The following is a 20,928-nucleotide window of genomic DNA, read 5'->3' as shown; positions in this document are numbered from 1 at the left end:
AAGATAAGATTAGATAAGACACTATGGACGTTAATGGGGTTTATGTGGCTCTCCTTTGGTCTCCCTATGCCTGCTAATGGCTCCACTTGCAACGAGTACCGATGGATCCATTTACCTCCACAAGATTTACCCTTCAATGGCGCAACATACCCGACATGATTGCACTCTCCGGATTCTCCATCAAAGATAAAATGCAGTCCTAACTCGATCGGGCATAAGTTCTTAATTTCAACAAATTAAACTCTTGTTCCGATGGACAACGCATGCATGTATATATCCAATCTCTAGGTAAGTTCACGAACCGAGTACAAATTCATGTTGTGTTTGGTTTTAGAATTAAGTAGAGTTAAATTTTGATTTTAATTAGGTTGTAATGATGTGTTGTTAAATCATGAGAAAAAAAGTGTGAAAAATAATGAATAGTTGAGAGAAAATAATGATTATATTGTTGAATTTTGAAAAAAGTAATAAATAGTTGAGAGAAAGTAACGATTAGTTGAGAGAAAATAATGATTGTATTATTGAATTTTTAAAAATGTAATGAATAATTGAGATAAAATAATAATTGTTTTGTTGAATTGAAGATAAGTAGATTTAACTGAAGTAGAGTTAAAATTAATGTGTGAAATCAAACAAGTTTAACGAGTTTACAGACTGAGCTTGATGATGGCATCAAATTCATGGTGGAGGCGAGCTGTTCGTCCACCAGCAAAGTATGTTTTCTTTTGCGTGCATTATTCCTTTCAAAGTGTTGCTTGTTGCATTAACTTTTTCGTCTATGTAGGAAAGAGCTCGTACGAAGGAAGGAGACGTATGAGAAATTAATCAAATCAGTTTCTGCACGATAAAGTTGGGAGAGAAACGGTCGAGTTAGTTGCCGTGTCCTTTGTTTTAAGCACCCAGCAAGGTTATACATTCGAAAACGACGTGAGACGGCCGGATGAAACCCAGTCTGTATTCCAATCAAGCCGGAGACGAATTTCTTTCAGGGACGAACAGCAAAAATTAACTTCGGATCCATCGGGTAGTTCTGCCTGATTTACTTATTAGGTGAACGAATTGATTTGACAAATTAATTGAGAGATGTACGAGATATTAGGGGGATGCAGTGATCAGGCCATTGATATTTGCTATTACAACCGTTGATTGCGTAAATATTATATGATCAGTGATGGATGTCCCAACTTTTTGTAGGGATTATGGAAGGAAGAGAGCGGACGTAAAGTGTCTCAAAACAAACATGCTTTCGCCCAAAGCATAATTGAGTGTAGGAAATCTATATGGATCAAAATTGCACATGTATATATTATCCATATTCATATCTACATCATCCATCTATATAATTATAAAATGAGAAGTGAGCTTTCGTCTCACTTTCATATTCTTAAAACACCCGTAAAATATATATTCTTTCAATTTATAAGAATCATCACACTAAAGACATGATTGTAAATTCAAAAAAATAACTAATGCATCTCTATTCCCCCCCCCCCCCCCCTCCTCTTTCCTTCCAAAAAATAACGTGGAACGACCTTCATTTTCTACCAAAAAATTAATATTACAATACTTATTATAATCTGCCACAAAAGTTACTATTTTTTTAAATTATTATGAAAGAAAGACTCACGCAAATTTACTTGTAGATAGAATATAAGGAAATTTACGATAACCGATTAGAGGAGCTTAGTGAATCCCATGCGGAACACGGGCATTCATCTAATTCTAGTGGATTGTAAAATGAAATTCTAATCATTAAGGGTATATAAAGAAACTTAACCGCATGACACGATGAAAAGATCATAATAGCTGTATCGATGTCGTGTATGACCAGGTCTGAATACGAAAAAATTCTTCAAAAACTAACCCAGATAGAAGGCAAAGCTTTTTCTTGCGCAGCATGTGAACTTAAAGTGGAAATGGGAGCTATTCATCGTTGCGACAACGATGGGTCTCAAACTAGTATTGTGTTTCAACTTCAATCTAAAGCGCCCTTCAATCACGGGACCTCCAAAGTAAGTGCTAGCTAGCTCTCACTTCAGCTCGGAACATAAAAAAGGTCGCTATCAGCAACGAACGTAAAGGTAACTCAGTATCACAAGGCACGATCTTTCGAAATTCAACAAGATCTAGCCATATTTGGCGTTAATAATTTTTTTTAACTCAACTCAACTTATCTTTAATTCTACAACATAATTATTACTCTTTTTTTTCATCATTTTTTTAACTATTCAATTCAATTTTTAATACTTAATTATTACTTTCTCTCAACTATTCATTATTTTTTCACATATTTTCTCGTAATTCAACAACATAATCATTACAAATCTATTAAAATCAAAATTCAACTCAAATATCAACTTTCATACACGTGGCATCGATTCCCCGTCGACAGTGGTCGCAAGAGTCGACATAGGACAATAGGCCAACCCTAGGGGACCATCGACTGAGATCTGGTGGCGTTCAGTCAGCGGCTTGATCTCGTTCTTGTCTTGGGGTCCCGAGGAGGATACTGCAGTCTCAGTTCCCATTACCCATATAACTTTATCTGACACGTGTGAATATGAACAGTAGTTGGTAGGCCCTGTCAACATGGGCCTCATAAAAGCCCAATAAGGACGAAATATATATGGATCGCTTATACATATGGCCTTGCCTTTTGGGCTCGTTTCCTAAAACACTTGGGCAAGGTAATGGCCCATAATCGCCATCTCGCCTTCCATCGGCCCAACATGCACTTACATGAAAGACACTTCACGAACGTCGTCATTTTTTTTTTCTTTATAAAAGCCTATGAACTTAATAGAAAAGATAAATGGATATTACTGGTGAGAATCAAAACTGAAACCTTCCGAATTTAGTAAACTGTCTTTTCGAAGCTTCACTTCCTTAAGAGGAGCTTGCTTCCTCCCTTATGGATCGTTGCACAGGACGAATTTCTCACAAATCTATCTTTTCGAAACTTCATTTCCTTAATAGGAGAATATTAACTCCCTCTCTGGATTATGGATCGTTGCATACGACGAATTTCTCACAAATCACTCTTTTAAAAAATTTGTGTCCATTCCTGTGTCCTAGTTGGAGGAGGAAGAGTTCAAGAGAATGATAAAGAACGAAAAAAGAAAAAGAAAAAAAATGATGTTATGAAAGATTGCTGAAGAAGTTCAGGGGCAAATTGAAAATAAATCAGAAGGGGAGCAGGTTTGCGCGTGCTTGATTAGTTAGGATATTTATATATGTCATCCGACTGTACACACTTCAAAGCTGAGATGAGTTTTCCTCATCAAAAGAACTCATTGGTTGAGAATAGCTAATTGAGTGTTACGACATCATTTTTTTATTATATATATTTTGAATATTCCAGTAAAATTTCTCAAAACCATTACAGCTACAATATTGTTTTATTGTCGATCGATTCTTTATATATATGTATATATATATATATACAAAGTTTACGGAAACACATAACAAGTAGGTTTTCTAGGGACGTAGCCAAGAGAACCCAAATATTTTTTGCTGCCGGCTGATTTATTATTGCAGAATCATGACCTTATTGATCTTCACGAAAAAGTTTGATTTATTAATTAGCCACCGAAAAAAAGTTTGATTTATTAATCATTTGTTTATGAACTACTCGAGCAAATTTTATAGTAGGCCGAGGCCCCATTGCTATATATCGATTATTATTCTTAATTAAGAAACTTCAACGAATCATGTAGTTAGTATTATCTATAAGTATGACGAAAAAGACACCCTGAATAAATTATTTTGTTATATACAAAAATGGAAAGTGACCGAACAACCTTCGAGGTCTATAATGGTCGCAGAAAACTGTCGGTAGGGCATAAAACTATTGCCTGCTTTAGTTAGAATTCATCAGGTTGATTTCAAACTTCAAATATAGGATCATAATATATACAGATACTTATTTAAAAATAAATAAGCATGTATTGAAGTACCATAATCGAAATTACTATATTATATTGGTGCTATTTTTCTGATGTTATTATCGGATATATTGTACTCTAGCCAAAAAAAAAGGGATGTATTTTTCATATATAACTAGCTAACTTTCAGCTATATATACAGATATACATGGAGCTTAATTAGAAATACAGTGTACGTTGATCTTCCGGTATTGTACTTGTATGGAGAGTTCATTGTATATAGGATGGTTTTTAAGCTAAGAAGTAAGATCGATTATAATTTGTTGCGGAGGTAGTTGTTGGTTTGTATTATTCGCAGAACAAAACTATAATCTCGGAATCGACCATATATATAATTGTCATTATATGCTAAACATAGTAGTCATGAGATCTCTGAAAAGATTACCCGATATCAATTAATGTTTATTAAACCTGCAAAAATCAAATCGAGGACGACTAGTTTGATTTGCGCTAAATATAAAATTAGGATGGTGAGCTTAACCGTCCTGCATGAAACAAATGATTACCTTATAAATAATTTTCTGCTGGGAACACTGTTTTGCGGGACCATCAGAATCTATTAGATAGATTATCATAATTAATTGGCTGGTGTGTTAATCCATTTGGAGTTTTCGCCCTGTTTTGGTTTATATTTGTATTTTTTTAATAAATAAATAAACTGAATTTATCCATGAAAGCTAAGGGCATTATTTCAAGGATAAGCTTCACTCATTCATGAGCAAGCAAAATCTGACCAGAAACCAAACTGGCTTAAGCCATGGGCGGTTTATATTTTTCGGTTGATTAACTTTATTTATTTATTTACAATGTATTTTTGCGGTAGAGCACGGTTATTATTAACTCATAGCCTAGACGTACAGAGTCATTAATATCATGAACAGCATAGAAGAAGCTTATGTGTAATGTGTGTGTGTATATATATATTGGAAGCAAGTGTGCTATGTGCATACATAGGGAAATTATATGGTGCAATCAGGAAAAATGACTACACTATACAAAAGGGAAAATGACACTTGAGACCCTATATGTTTGCCAATTTTTGATATCGAGTCCTAAATATTTCAGTTTGAAAAAACAAATTCTAAAATGTTTGGAAAAGTGACACTTTTGGTCCTTTCCGTTACCCCCATTAACGGAATTCCAGTAAGGCAAACGGCCCTCCACGTGGCGCTTCATGAGTGGTTACGAGTTGGTTCGAATTTGGATGTCGGGGTAGAATCGGGTCGGTTTTTGGGTTTGGACGTCTCCTTCTTCACCCGACTCCCTCCCCATGCGGTTCGAAACCCTAGCGCCGCCCCTGCAATCGCCGATCACGGGCACCATAGCACCTCGAGCAGCCCCGCCTGAGCCCAAGCAATTTCGTCAGGTTCGATCTCGTCTCCTCCCGGTCGGATCTAGAAAATCTGAAAGCTCGTGAAACCCCAAGCAAAGTTTGATACAAGATGTCCATATATTTACCCTTTTCTCATCTTCCTGTGCAGAAAATTGAGTCACTCATCGAGAAGTCCCAGGTTGGTCCGAAGGAGTAGCTTAACTGAGCGTAGGTGATCCATCTGGTCATCCTCGAGTTTCAACTACAGAGTTGACAAATACCGCGGGGGCGAAGAGTCTCTATAGTTTTGCCCATCATTTAATTTTTCCGTAGCAAGAGTGGAATAGCCACACAGTATGTTTTATAGTTTTGCCCATCATCCAACTTTTTCATTTCACAGAAACTAATTTTGATCGTATCTGCTTTGGTGTAATTCTTTTTTTAGCGAGCATCGCATTGGCATTATCTGTAGCTCAATGTAAAGTGCCATCGAAAGCCTTCCTCAATTTGTTGTTCCAGCGGGGGAGAGGCTTGCTGCATAGTTCTGCACCATGTCCATGATTTTCAATGGATTGAATTTGTGGTTTATGACCACCCCATGTAATGTCCAAAAACTGTATGGAACTTGAATTTGCCTTTTTGTGCAAATCACTGGTGCATCTTCATAGCATTGCAGCTTGAATGAATGTATTGAGAAAGTGTCACTGGACAGATAGATGGCGTAAATATTAGTTTGAAAAGCTTTATATTTTCAAGCCGATTAAGCCTAGAATGTTCCTCTGTAGTTGCTACTTGCTTGCTGCTTGTTCTTCTTTCATTTCCGAACCTAGAACTCGAACTTCGCTTGGGGTTTCACGAGCTTTCATATTTTTCAGATCCAATCGGGAGGAGACGAGATCAAACCTGACGGAATTGATCGGGCTTAGGCGGGGCTGCTCGAGGTGCTACGGTGCCCGTGATCGGCGGTTGCAGGGGCGGCGCTAGGGTATCGAACCGCATGGGGAGGGAGTCGGGTGAAGAAGGAGACATCCGGACCCAAACCTGATCCGATTCTACCCCGACATCCGGACCGAACCAACTCGTGACCACTCATGAAGCGCCGCATGGAGGGTTGTTTGCCCTGCTGGAATTCCGTTAACGGGGGTAACAGAAAGGATCAAAAGTGTCACTTTTCCAAACCTTTTAGGACTTATTTTTTCAAACTGAAACATTTAGGATTCGAGGTCAAAAATTGACAAATATATAAGATCTCAAGTGTCATTTTCCCCTATACAAAATAAGTAACTACTACAAATTTAAGAAAAATAACTCTATTTTATGATTAAAAAAAAGCTGATAAAACTATCAACGTAAGTTGGTTTAGGTGATTTGTCGCCTCTTTTTCGTTAAAGAAATTAAGTTTCGGATACGAGTTTTATAAGTGGGGAAATTATCTTTTAGTACCGACGGACTCGAGTCTGGATTAGTAATGATCCATTGGTTTTCCTAATACCGGATAGCGTGTACTGAAAAATATTAAAATCCGTATAACTTAATTTAAATTTGTGTAGTTTAATTTGAAATTTATTAGATCTACTTTATTTATCAGTAATTTATTAGATATTCAAGTAATTTATTTATACTATAATTACGTGAGTTGATCTTACTATAGTATTTATATCCTTTCAATAGATATCATATTCATCTCATAATTAAGAATCAATCATGCAATAATGGGACGTGACCTGTGCCCTTAAAAGAGGTGTTCTTATGGGTTCTTCCTTTAAGAGGTCCCATGCATGCATGAGCAAATAAATCAAAGGTAGGGCCCGCCGGACAAAAGAAAATGCACGCAAGAATCCATTTTTGCCAAACTTCGTCAATTGGTTAATTAATTAATCAAACCATTATGGTCTAAATTTGAGGCTCTCACACGCAAGTAACATACGGAAATTAGACATGATAGTTATTGCTCACCAAATAAATGGGGTAATTGCATCGATGGTCAAAAAAATTTCATGAATATTTCAGGTTGATTCAAAATATTTTTTTGATAACTTGTTGGTACAAAAAGTTTCAAAACCGTTTCAATGTAGTGCATTCCGTTAATTGTCCCTGATGCTGTTAACATTTTGCTGACATGGCACGTCCTATGTGTCACTTTTATTACATGAAACCAATCATAGTGCGCTATGAGAATATAAAATCGGAAAAAGTCCAATAAAATACAAAAAAATAATAAAATAATATAAACAGTAAAAAAAAATAAAAATAATAATAATAATTTTTAAAAAATTTAAAAAAATTAATTTTTTAAAAACTTTTAAAAATAATTTTAAATTTTTTGTGCGAACAAGTTACCAAAATAATATTTTGGACCAACCTGAAATATTCATGAAACTTTTAGATCACCGGTGCAATTAACCCCAAATAAATATAATCCTGATCTCCAATGATATATATATATGGCATCCCTGACTCGAAACCTGTAATTGCATACATATTCTAGAAAGGATGTACATAGATGAAGTAGTTAATTTGTGCCGTGTGCCTTTAATTATATGTCTAACTGCCCGGAAAAAGAAGACGTTCAAATTTGTACAAGGAGAATTTATCAATTGACAATTTTCCTATTGTCGGGCTGATATACGAATATGGATACCAGAGGCTAATAAACAGTCAAGGTATATGTATACGTATATATTTATATATATAGGATCAACATTTTCTTCGTAAGAATTTCAGAAATTAATTTATATTTTAAGAAAAGAAGTGCAATTTGTAATGTCTCCGTTTGAACCAACTGGGCAACTAGCAAATTACGCGGCTGAATGTCATTAGCAAAGAGTACTATATTTATAGCAAATGGACAGCCTTGAACCTACTGATGATCAACTTCCGACCGACTGCCCGGGAAAGGCCGCCGGTATTTGAGGGCTATTGTCTTTTGACGACATCAACGATCGATTTGCCCCAAAGGAAAACATAATAATAATGAAAATAATTTGCAGTCCCTTTTTTTGAGAAATTAAATGGTCCCTTTTTTACCTGCTCTTAATCTCTCCCTATCTACTTATGATTTTGTGAAGATGTACGGACATTTATTTTTATTAGTGAATGAGACATAAAAGAAGCAGCAAAAAATCTACCGACAAGCCTAGTTTTTTTTTTTTGGGTAAAACAAGGCTAGATTTACATTTAATAAATGGTAAATTGTACTGGTGATCCAAAAAGTTTTACAAATATTTTAATGTGGTACAAAAAGTTTTTTTTTGCTACTTGATAATACAAAATGTTTCGAAATTATTTCAGTATAGTACAAACCACCATCTCGCTATTGACGCCGTCAAGCCGTCATTTACAATATTTGTAATTTTTGCACTATCATGTAACTTACGTAAAATATTTTGTACTATTAAATTATAACTTCAAAACATTTTGCACCATCATGTAACGTCCCATAAAAACTGATTTTGCACTATGAGCGTCGATTTGACGATGTCAATGACGAGATGACGGTTTGTAATATACTGAAATAACTTTAAAACATTTTGTACAATCAAGTAGCAAAAAAAACTTTTTGTACTATATTGAAATATTTATAAAAATTTTTGGACTACCAGTACAATTTACCCTTCAATAAAAGTTGATTTAACAGCAAACAAATCTTTACAGTTTACATTTCACCGAATATCGCAAAAAAAAATCTCTTTTTTCTGTGGATAAAAAAAATCTTTACAAATTACACGGTTTCCATTGTTGGGGGATGATGTATGTGGATATTTCTTGAATAATCACGACCCTTGATTTAGGGCTTAGTTAGGTGCCCATGTCTCTGACTGGAGAAGCATAGAAATCATGATTAATGCTTGACTTATAGCAATAATCAATTATGCGTGAAAACTTAATTATTCCAATATTATATGTCATTTGCTATCCTATGATGTCAATAATTTTGGTTATGGTTATTTATCATTTCTAAAATGCTTCTTGCTTGTTCACCCACCCAAAAAAAGGAAAAAAGATTGTTGCCCGCATAAAATGAACCACTTATGATTTAATTATATATATGTACATAGTTAATCCAAGTCCAACGATAGCTTATAGGATGGATGGGACATTAGATTTTAGCCAACTAACAGTAACTAAAAAGTCAACCGGAAGATCACAACTCGGAATCATATTTTATGCAAAGACTAGTGCATGAAATATGCAAACACAAGTTTTTCCATCCACTTATAGAACTCCTAAAAATAGTAAAATTGATGATTCCTCGACTATGTCTTATGAATGATATATGCATGGTCGTATATTACGGTTACAGATACATCCATTGGAGAAGAGATAATAGACAAGAAGAAAATAAAACCACACATTTCGAATGCATGGTTTGATATCCCAAACGTGCAACCATACCCAACAAGGTCTTTCTTCCAAGGCACATTTTCCATTAGAAAGATTAATTGCGAGGATGAGAAAAGGATCAGAGTCCAATTATAGGAAAAGTTTTGCCCACAAAATCAGCGTTTCCTCTCAATTTTGTCTCCACGTATAATTCCCATCAACCAACACATCACATCACTCCGATGTACGGGGCCAACATATCCCCCTATATATACCCACCCCGGCCTTTTCATTTCTCTTGCAAGCTTACTCATATATCTTCAGTCCTTTTATAGATATTATGGCCCTTTTAAGTTTCTTCATTCTCATTCCTATGATTGGTTTGTGCATTGCTCAAAATCCACCTTCACCCGGCTACTCTCCTAGTTCCCGGTTCGGTACAGTGGCATTCGATCAGGGCTTCAGAACTCTCTGGGGTCCTCAGCATCAACGGAAAGACCATGGCACGCTTACAATATGGCTCGACAAGAGCTCAGGTTTTATATAATAATATATTACTTTCGATATAACTTTCCGGCCAGGACGTTCTCTAGACATTCGTTAAACAATATTTAAATTATTTACAGTCAATTATTTAAAGCCTCTGTTCTTAATTTGTTTTGAGAACAGGAAGCGGATTCAAGTCTCTACATCCGTATAAATCCGGTTACTTCAGTGCGTCAATCAAGGTTCAGCCTGGTTATACTGCTGGTGTCATCACATCTTTCTACGTAAGCTGGTTTATATACATATGCCATAATTAATTACTTAGAGTGATCAGTCAGTCAGGATCATTTTTAGTGGTGGGTGGGTCATAGACTCATATAATCACTTTCAGTTGATCCAATGACTTGTCACTTATAAGTAGATGATTTGATCATACCTTTTCTTCGGTACATATGACCGCTATCAAATTTTCATCATAAGAATGACCGGTTTCAAATGACCACATCATATCCAAGAAGACTTATAAGGAGTCAAAAGTAAGTGTATATATATATATATATATATATTAACTTTTGTACACGCATGTGTCGTATTAATTTTCTTGTAATTGTATGGTGCAGCTTTCCAACAACGAGGCCCATCCTGGGGACCATGATGAAGTCGACATTGAGTTCCTCGGGACAATCCCCGGCAAGCCTTACACATTGCAGACCAACGTATACATGAGAGGGAGCGGTGGCGGACGTGTCATCGGAAGGGAGATGAAGTTTCATCTCTGGTTTGATCCGACCCAAGATTTTCACAACTATGCTATTCTCCAGACACCTAATGAGATCATGTTAGTAATGTATATTGCAGATTAATCCCGTGTTAACAGTCTGTGATGAGTATGAGTTGGCTTGATATATACACGATACTTAAATGGAACATTTTCCTATAATATCACAACAGATTCCTGGTAGATGACGTGCCGATTCGGAGGTATCCTAGGAAAAGTGACGCGACATTTCCTCTCAGGCCAATGTGGGTGTACGGCTCAATCTGGGATGCCTCGTCCTGGGCCACCGAGAATGGCAGGTACAAGGCCGACTACCGTTTCCAGCCTTTTATTGGTAGGTACAGGAACTTCAGGCTGAGCGGCTGCACTGCGGATGGGTCCTCAGCCTCGTGCAGACCTCCATCCATCTCCCCATCCGGAGCTGGTGGACTAAGCCGGCAACAGGTAGGTGCTATGGCATGGGTCCAAAGGAACTACATGGTGTACAACTACTGCAGGGATCCGAGCCGGGACCATACTGTCACGCCGGAATGCTAGCTCCATTGGAACCGTGTGTTGCTCATCGCCATAGCTAGCTGAAGTCGCTTTTGGATTTACGAGTGCAATTGTTGTCCCTTACATTCAGGTCAAGATATATATGTCAAGTAGCTGTTATGTTCAGGCTATAGGCAATACATACAGATAACAGATTGGTGTCGGGGGGAGGGAAGGGGTCTTGAGATGTGTGGGTCCAGCTTGCACAAGAATAGGTGCGAGAGTAGTTGAGCGTCCAAGCCTCGATGAATTGAATTCAAGATTCAATTGTTTGTTTGCTTTTTATCTTCTTCTGCGAGTAATATGATGAATTAATTCGTTTTCATTACTTTTACGAATATATATATATATATTGGGTGAAAATACGGGGCTACAGCCCTAATTACGATACATTATACTTAAAAGTACAGTAGCAAGGCATGGTAATTCAGACATATATTACCAAAGAGTAAGAGACTCGGTCTAGCAAGGCAACCAATTAACTACTCAACTTGTCAACCAATGCACCTCAATAGAGAAAAGAAAAAGGCATAATTCAATAACCAATTTGCACAAGAATTTCCTCTCCCATAAGTACGCCAAAATCATGGTCGTAATCCAATCACGCAGCAGAAATGAACCAATACCCTGAAGAATAGCACCATTCCATCCAATGTCAATCTGCCTAGGGGATAGGAGCCAAACTACCACTATAGAATTAACTTCGAGGAAGAACGACTCTCCAATGACCCCGCTCCCATGCCAACTCGGGCCCAGATCGTAAAGCCCACAATTCGCAGCTGCTACAGGTGAGGAGAACCCCACAATTTGCACAAATCCGCTGAGCCATATCAAATTTAGAGCTATTAGATATGACATTGTCCTTGCTTGAAAAATTAATATCGACGTTATATATATCAAAGCTAAGAATACCTCGGGTAACAGTTTATTAGCCCGTTGGTATGGCGAACGATGCTGAAGTGCATAGCAGGCCCAAATCCCAAAAAAAAAAAATTGTTATTGGGCCACGAACGTGCTGCGTTTTTTTCCTTTTTATTTTGGTCTGGCAACGCAAACCGACCTTAGCTCAGTTGGTAGAGCGGAGGACTGTAGTGTGTTCACAGCTATCCTTAGGTCGCTGGTTCGAATCCGGCAGGTCGGAATTTTTTTGAACTTATTTTCCTTTGCTCTCATTTCATCGAATTATTTAGAGTAAATTGATAAATTGGTCCTCAAGAGATGTATGTTACATCAAATCTCACCTCCAGAAATTTTTTACATCAAATTGAATCTCGAGAGATTAAGTGTACATTAAATCCGACCTCAAGAAATTTTTTACATCAAATTGAACCTCGAGAGATTAAGTATACATCAAATCCGACCTCAAGAAATTTTTTACATCAAAATCAACATTGAGAGATTAAGTGTACATCAAATTGAACTTTGAGAGATTAAATGTACATTAAATCCGACCTCAAGAAATTTTTTACATTAAATTGAACCTTGAGAGATTAAGTGTACATCAAATTGAACCTTGAGAAATTAAGTATACCTCAAATCCGACCTTCCGTTAGAATGCTTTCCAAAAATGGATGGAAAAATCTGATTTGGCATTTAACAGCTGATGTGGCATTATTGATTGTTTTATTTTATTTTTTTTATTATTCATCGTTTCTATCTAGCTTAAAAAAATATATTTCCTATAGTTCCCTCACTTTTCAGTCTAAGGCAGAAAAAAATTCATCCTCTCGATGCGTCTTCCTCAATTGATGATGCTCTCATCGTTTCTATCTAGCTAAAAAAAATATATTTCCTATAGTTCCCTCACTTTTCAATCTAAGGCAGAAAAAAATTCATCCTCTCGATGCGTCTTCCTCAATTGATGATGCTCTCAGCATGGACTCGCCAATCGCTGTCGTCGTAATCTCTCCGTCACCCTCTCCGAGAGCACCACCGATTGAGGAGGACGCACCAAGAGGAGGAAATTTTTTCCACCTCCGATTGAAAAGTGAGGGAACTATAGGAAATCCTTTTTTTAAGCTAGACAGAAATGAAGAATAATAAAAAAAAATGAAAGAAAACAATCAACAATGCCACATCAGCTGTTAAATGCCAAATCATATTTTTCCATATATTTTTGGACAGTATTTTGACGAAAGGTCGGATTTGAGGTGCACTTAATCTCTTAGAGTTCAATTTGATGTAAAAAATTTCTTGAGCTCGGATTTGATGTACACTTAATCTCTCAACGTTCAATTTGATGTACACTTAATCTCTCAATGTTCAATTTGATGTAAAAAATTTTTTGAGGTCGGATTTGATATACACTTAATATCTCAAGGTTCAATTTGATGTAAAAAAAATTTAAGGTTAGATTTGATGTATATGTATCTCTAGAGGACCAATTTGTCAATTTACTCAATTATTTACTTCCAGAGTTCTCTTTTCAAGAAACCATCCCACAAAAGCATCATATCATTGATATATTACCTTCTGTTTTTATTTTGTCAGTATCATTAACATTATTTTTTTTTGGGTGAACGTATATTTAACATTATTAAACCCATTAATCTACTCAAAAAAACTTTTATTTATTCATTTACACGAAGACGTATGAAAAGATAGATCAAATTATCAGTATTCTTTGTCAAAATAAAAGTCGATTGATCTAGTGGACAAGCAATGCGCTAAGCAAAAATTCAAATAAAATAGAATGGTGCATAGATATCTTCGATCTGCACTAGCTTTGAACTGACTTTTAACATATATCATGCTGAATATCTTTTGCCCGTACAAATACAATCCCACAAAGTGCTAGACTTGATCTCAGTGGAATTATAGATACATCAATCGTTCATATATCCAACAGTTGCACCCGTCCACTGCTATATTTTTGGACTTTTCTGCATCAGATTTTGTTCCATTTACTGCTCGTCCTTATCGAAGGTCTCGATGTATCACGATAGATGTCCCAAGATGTGAGTTCTATCGTATAAATCTACGTGGCAGTCGATGTGGTTGGCACAAGAGACACATGAGCAAGAATTACTAGAAATTTTTGGTTGAGGGATAGAGTCAGATTTTATTATTATTATTATTCAAAATTGAAAGATATTAATTAGATTAAATCTAGCTGAGACACGAAAACCAAACGAAACAGAGCTGGATATGATTCTGACATGACACTGAGCTCTAGCTGAGGCCAGATTGATTCCTTAATTTAAGGTTCTTCCTGACAATTCAAACGGCCCTAAGCCGTCCCGTCCGCTTGTTGTCCCTTACGTCACGTCCTACTCCTTCAGTTGCGGATCTTTCGGGGTTGGGTTCTTTTGTCCATTTCTCTTTCGCTTCCCTGACCTTAACCCAGGCCCATACGTTTCTCACATCCACACCCTTATCCTCTTCAACCTGATGCACGGGATTCGTCTTTTGAAAAAATTCACGGTTGATAATTTCTTATGAAGATCTTGTCGACAATCAGCCGGTTAGATTGTTATACTTTGATTTGATCCATTTTATTTTTTTATTTTTTTATTTTAAATGATATTTCGACATTTATAATTTAGATAGACAAATATGTTATTTTATGAATAAAGACAAATTATGAAAAAAAGCTAAACTTAATATTTTATGTTAATTCTAACAAAGTTTTCCATTTATGAAAAATAACAATTGATATACTAACAGAATTATTCATATAATCTTTACATACTATAATTAAGATAAAAGGAAAAATCTGAAAAGTTGAGTCAAGGGTCGAAGAAAAAAGACAAACATACTGTTTAGTTTCATAACAGGGTAAAGTGCTCGCGCGTTGCTACGGGGATAAAAACTTATTCGATCAATAATTTGTGATTATAATTTATATAATACTCGATATAACACATAATCTCAACATACAGTGATAGTCTTAATAGTTAAAAAAAATTTAAATTTCTTATATGGTATATTGATTAATATATATTATACAACATAGAAACTAATAGCTCATTGTGCTTTGTCTAAATTTTATTTTTAATAAATATAAAGCTATGTTGTATTTTATTATGCCATTTTCTCAATCGATATTCGTAAGGATTTTGAAATATATCAAATGAATTTATCTAATATTTTTAATAAGAAGAAAACCATTATGATATACTAAAACTTATTATATAATCAGGGTGGGAATCGAAAAGCATATGGTACTCAAAATTACTTTAAAACATCTATTATTATAAACAAAGTATTCAATGAATTGCCAAAAAAAATTCATTATATTGAAAAAAACCTTATTAACTCTCAAGAAACTATATATGATCAATTTAATTAATTAAAGTCCGTCTCTCTTAACATTCACGTTACCCTAGAACACATATTTCAGTAAGAAAATAATAAAATACCTGGAGTTACCCCTATCTCTTTCTCTAAGCGCATAACTTATTTTTTACTTATTGGCGTATTGTATATCATTACAATTTTATTTATGACGTTAAATCAATCATTATTTTTTGCCAAAAATTATTATTATGATATATATTTTTCTTTAATAATTTTTTGTTTTATAATGCATGGCACATGTATATTCTCCTCTCTACCCATGTATGACACGTGTATATTCTCTTCAAGAATCAATTAAGAATATTGGAAAAGTAGCAAAAACAATGATGAAAAAAAGTGTAGATACATCCTAACTCATGCAAGATTAATACTCCCTATTGGGCACCTTGTATTTATATGTGACCAAATTATAATATGTCATGTGACTTGTAGGATGTTTATGAGAGTTGTGGAGAATAGTCGGCGGAAATATTATTAAATTATATATTATAAATAAATTATGAAAGATACGAATAGAATATATTTCCTTAATACAAATAGGTCCTAATTCCATTTGGACGAAAGGAAATCACCTTCATCACGACTGACATCCACGATTTCATAAGGAATTCAGGTTTGGGGCACGGCAGCATTTCTCCACTGTTCATTAATATCATGCAATTTAAATAATTAAGTTGTTTTATTGATTAAATTGTTTTCTCTTTTACTTTTCCCGTTATGATCTGAGCAATTATAACATTGCTTCTGCTTAAAGTAATCTCCCACCAGAGAGTGAAAAGTCGCTCAAACATGAGTCGAGAGTTTTCCAAGACAAATTTAGAGTAACCGCGTTAATCCTCCCTATCCTTCTTACAATTATATATTATATATATATAGATTTAATTTCTCCTATAGTACCAAAGTTAAATATTTTCAATTAGGATCAACGGAATGTCTACATTAATAACCAATAAAAAACTATCAATATGGTCATTTAAAAATTTTTGCCATCAATATGATCATTCAAAGATTATTTCCTCCATTAAAAACACCATTACTATTACTTAACTCCGTTAAATAATTTTTATAAAAAAATAGAAAAAAATATCTGCTGAAACAAAAAATTGACAATATTTCTCACTCCAACACATGCGCTGTGATTTTGTTAACCGCCTGATAGTCTCAATTCATCTTCATCTTTCCCATTGATATTGAGAAGAAGAACAAAGAAACCAAGCAGACACGTATATTATAAGCAGATACAGACTGAGTATTACAAAGAGAGTGTGAAAGAGACTGAGAGAGCTCATGTTTCTTCAGTCTAAAAAAATATTTTTTCTATTTTTATTTTTATTTTTTATAGAAATTATTTGACGAAATTAAACAATTCTAACGGTTTTTAACGGGGTTAAATTGACGGTAATATGATCTTTGAAAGACGATATTAATGGCAAAAAATTTTGAAGGACCAAATTAATGACAATATGATCTTTCGATGATCAAATTAATAGTTTTCTCAATAGCCAAGTAGCGTCAATTACGTACCAAGGTAAATATTATTCTTTGTTTTTTTGTTGAAGAGGTTAATACTATTCCTTCCATTGAAAGTTTCCAAGTGGCCACTGCTATTGCTTAAATAGTCAAATAATTGTAATCCTTTTAATAATTACAACTTAAGAAGCTAATTTTCAAGGTATTAATAATCATTTCAGATGACCCAATAGTTAATAAACTAAATTAGTTAAACCCCTCAATGATTACCATTTGTTCCAACAGACTATATATGCTCCTATACCTTATACAAAAGGTACCCTGAGATGAATTCTTCATTTGCAAAAAACCATTCAAAAGAACGATCCTCTCGGAGTAAATATAGCTTTTACACAAAATAATCATCCCTAAATTATTTTCAATATAGATAATCAAACATAACCAATGATATGTTCTTTTGCATAGATCATAGTACAACTACTTATATTCAATTTTTTTTTATGCACAGCTGTTCAAAAGATTATTAATATCATTTATTCTCCGCCCAAAAAGAGAATTCTCTCTTTCATAATTACATTGATATAATATATACAATCGATTGATATTTGCATCCCTTGCCCCAAAACAATCACTAATTGTATAACATCGCAGCCCATGCGCCCTATGGTAATAGCTAAAATTCAACTTGCTCGCTCAATTAATAGACCAAATTTATCCCGACGGGGTCAGCGGGTAAAAATTTTCTCAATCTCCAACATGCTTACGCTCGATTTCGCCTCGAGCTGGCCCCACAGCAGCGGCTGCAGAATTTTATAAGAAGTTAAACACTGGTCCCACCATCTGTCTCACGCCGCAATCCGGTCCAAAGAGTCCAGTTGTCATGCACTATCTGCTCTGTCACTGAGCTGGCATCTGAGATGAGCATTTGCCACCCCATGCTACGTGGCTTCTTATCATTGGGTAGAAACCTCGGATCCTCTGTACGACCGGTCCAGCTTCTGGGCCAAGGACCGCAGGATCTGCCACGTTGCGTCCCCCTCCTGCACCTGACCATTGAACAGCAATGCCCGCCTGATATTCGGGTCCCACAGTCTCCGCTGAATCGCGGTGAGGTTCGTAGACGTCACGTGGTCGAGTATCTCCCCGAGCTTCGCCACGTCGGCCTCCGCCACCCTGAGGGAAATCTCTGGCCATGGCACGGCTTCAGGGAAGGGCAGCCGGATCCCATTGGCTATGATGACCGGCACGCAGCCTAGAGCCACAGACTCCACCAGCCTCGGGCTCCACGGCGCCCACCCGAGCGGGCACAGGCAGAATACGGACCGCGCAATTTCCAGCTGGTAGCCGGCAAACCTGTGCCGTTTCAGGTAAAACCTCCGGTCGCCGCCGAACTTGTGCCATATCACCGACCTTACTGCCCTGCCAGCCACGAAAAACACACATGTACCTCTGGTTAATTCCAAAATTCAACTGCTAGCGAAAAAAGTCAAAGGGCAGGATGGTAAATGTATAGGGAGCCTTACTTGCTGTAATATCGACCGCTGAAGTTCTTGGGGTGGACTTCCATCTTGCCCCGAAAGAACACCCAGATGTCTCGCTTGGCGGCCACTGGAGCCGCCTCCTCCGGGGTCTTCTGTAGACTTTCCGGAGGGATGTACGGCGGGATGACCACGTTCTCGACATCCTGACACGGGTGGTTATAGTTCACCCCGAACGTCTGCAATACAATCGAGTTCTTCAAGAACTCCGGTATCCCATCTTCAATCGCCCTCTCCTCCTGCAACGTAATTAAACAATTTTTAAACAACATAATAAAAGATGCGAGCTTTCTGGCCTCCAAAAAAGGAAAAAAAAAATGCAGACTTTATTTAGAAAGAAGAACAAGAAAACTTGTGAATTCCAAGTTGGTTCATGCAAGAACCGTTACGACAAGACACAAACTTCCTATTTTTCCGTTCCTGATGTTACGCACCATAGCGTGGAAACAAGCTCCGTAATCGTGGGACGTGACGAACACGTGGTCGGAGCCCCAGGACCGGTTCCAGAAGGGATGCTCGGATGACACGAGCTGCACGGCCGAGGAGAGCAGAGACCGAGCATGGCCGATCGCAGGGAAGCCGTTAACGGTGCTGAAGTTGCAGGACACATAGACTGGTACGAAGAAGAAATCCGCCTCATAGGGGTCCAACGTCCGGAATTCGCTGGTCATCAAAGCATGGTGGATAGCCACCTCGGCTGCGAACAGGTGGCGGCTGCATCGTTCATCGGAGAGCCAATCGGAGTTGTACTTTGGGGGCAGCTCGTACACGTAAATCTTCAAATCCCTCAGCCCTGTAATAATCGCGATATTGATCAGGACCACGGGAAGGGAATCAAGCTAGATAAAATAAGAAAAGGAGATATTTCGATGCAAACCGGATCGAACCTCGATTGGTTATGGGTTGTTCAGTGAGGGCGCGGGAGGACTGGGAGGAGATGGAATTGAGGACGTGGGGTCTGTGAAGAGAGGCGGTGGGATTGAATCTAATCAAGTGAGGTGCGAGGAAGTAGAGGCAGAGGGCTGAGCAGAGAAGCCATTTGCAGGCCCCGTAGGAACAGGGGCCGAGGTTGTTTTTGCTGTTCCTCTTCTTTTTCCTCCTGCTCTTCTCTGGTGTCTCTCTTCCGTGGAGGAACCTCATCATCTTCATAGCCACAGCCACAGCCACAGCCTCTGCTGTTGTTGGTGATTGAGCTCAGACATGTCTGTCATCTGAGATGAGAAGATGACTGAAAATCTGACGATCAGTTAGGTGAGATAGGGCTTGTCATCTTCAGGAGGGTTGAGGGAGATGAAGAGTGGAGATTAAGGCACAGTGATTGGAGGATATAATTGGCTTCATTTGTTTGTTGGGAGTTCGTTTTTCCTCTGGAAAATAAACAAAACAGAGCACTGGACGCGCCCCTTCTCAAAAAAAAAAAAAAATCTTACTTATATGTGTGTCTGTTTATGTTTTTAAAATGCAATGCATCATTAATTCTTGTCTATGTCTCATATTAATACTAATAAGAAAATACCATTGAGTCTCTTTCTGATGGGCAGATCAGTGTTTAGGAGAATCTATATATAGTTATAAAAGCCAGAACGAAATGCCAAATAATATTACGTATGATATAAAGTATCTTATAATTGATTGACTCTTGAAATTCTCACAAATCACTATGCAATAGTATCATTGAGCCACATCATTAGTTGAACTTAAAGGTTTTTTTAGTTATAGAAGATGAAAAGTCATCTATTATAATATTAAGATCAAAATTTTAAAAATAATTTTTGTTTATACATGTTATTAGCTTTTTCACATAAACAAAGTATAACCTTTCATATCCTACAAACTACAAAAATCTAATTTTTTATTGAAAGCACAAAAATATTCAGCTAACTATTTTGTGAGAGTTGATCAACCTATATATGAGAAGAAAAAGATGTTTAATCGAAATATAATTGATAAGAAATAAACCTTAACTAAGTAAAAAAAATCGTGACAGTTCCCTTATAAATCGATATAATTTTTTTTTATAGACAAACTCTATTTATGTAATTATGGACGAACTTTTGTTAGTCGTGAATATTTTATATTATATATAAGCTTATTCGATGAGTCAACCATCTTTTCAATACTAGCCCGTGCACACGCGTGGGCCCTTCATCTAGTATTATTAATCAGGGAAAGCTCTGGCTTGATCCTGATTTAAATATGACAAGAACATGCATATATATATATATATGTATGTATGTGTGCGCG

At 36.5% G+C, this 20,928-nt stretch overlaps 2 protein-coding genes, 1 long non-coding RNA gene and 1 other non-coding gene across 4 annotated transcripts; 3 read left to right on the top strand and 1 right to left on the bottom strand.

Annotated features, from left to right (window-relative positions):
- The first annotated feature begins 5,100 nt into the window (after positions 1-5,100).
- On the top strand, positions 5,101-5,915 carry LOC116211899. Its single transcript, XR_004157775.1, has 2 exons — positions 5,101-5,310; positions 5,426-5,915. It is a non-coding gene; the product is annotated as an uncharacterized LOC116211899 (long non-coding RNA).
- Positions 5,916-9,883: 3,968 nt separating this feature from the next.
- On the top strand, positions 9,884-11,666 carry LOC116210297 (xyloglucan endotransglucosylase/hydrolase protein 31). The gene is made up of 4 exons (XM_031544154.1): positions 9,884-10,115; positions 10,249-10,349; positions 10,686-10,903; positions 11,017-11,666. The coding sequence occupies exons 1-4, from the start codon at positions 9,920-9,922 to the stop codon at positions 11,378-11,380; spliced, it is 879 nt and encodes a 292-aa protein (XP_031400014.1). The 5' UTR covers positions 9,884-9,919; the 3' UTR covers positions 11,381-11,666.
- Positions 11,667-12,432: 766 nt separating this feature from the next.
- On the top strand, positions 12,433-12,518 carry TRNAY-GUA. The gene is given in 2 exon segments: positions 12,433-12,469; positions 12,483-12,518. It is a non-coding gene; the product is annotated as a tRNA-Tyr (tRNA).
- A 5,137-nt stretch (positions 12,519-17,655) lies between these two features.
- LOC116211416 (probable glucuronoxylan glucuronosyltransferase IRX7) lies at positions 17,656-20,153 on the bottom strand. The gene is made up of 4 exons (XM_031545787.1): positions 19,572-20,153; positions 19,119-19,477; positions 18,670-18,923; positions 17,656-18,565 (listed from the first exon to the last, which is right to left on the bottom strand). Exons 1-4 carry the CDS (start codon positions 19,831-19,833, stop codon positions 18,100-18,102), a joined length of 1,341 nt encoding a protein of 446 aa, XP_031401647.1. The 5' UTR covers positions 19,834-20,153; the 3' UTR covers positions 17,656-18,099.
- Between the last annotated feature and the right edge of the window lie 775 nt (positions 20,154-20,928).

Source organism: Punica granatum, chromosome 6 (genome assembly GCF_007655135.1).
Source record: "Punica granatum isolate Tunisia-2019 chromosome 6, ASM765513v2, whole genome shotgun sequence".
NCBI lineage: Eukaryota > Viridiplantae > Streptophyta > Magnoliopsida > Myrtales > Lythraceae > Punica > Punica granatum.
The sequence above is the reverse complement of the archived record's forward strand: the minus strand, read 5'-3'. Positions and strand labels throughout refer to the sequence as shown.

What these genes read in the sequence shown, in the direction of transcription:
- LOC116210297 (XM_031544154.1), top strand. Translation starts at nt 9,920, where the DNA reads ATGGCCCTTTTAAGTTTCTTCATTCTCATTCCTATGATTGGTTTGTGC. An exon ending in GTGTCATCACATCTTTCTAC is followed by an intron (nt 10,350 to 10,685) that starts GTAAGCTGGTTT and finishes TGTATGGTGCAG; the next exon opens with CTTTCCAACAACGAGGCCCA. An exon ending in CAGACACCTAATGAGATCAT is followed by an intron (nt 10,904 to 11,016) that starts GTTAGTAATGTA and finishes ATATCACAACAG; the next exon opens with ATTCCTGGTAGATGACGTGC.
- LOC116211416 (XM_031545787.1), bottom strand. Translation starts at nt 19,833, where the DNA reads ATGAAGATGATGAGGTTCCTCCACGGAAGAGAGACACCAGAGAAGAGC. An exon ending in ACAACCCATAACCAATCGAG is followed by an intron (nt 19,478 to 19,571) that starts GTTCGATCCGGT and finishes CGATTATTACAG; the next exon opens with GGCTGAGGGATTTGAAGATT. An exon ending in GAGCTTGTTTCCACGCTATG is followed by an intron (nt 18,924 to 19,118) that starts GTGCGTAACATC and finishes ATTACGTTGCAG; the next exon opens with GAGGAGAGGGCGATTGAAGA.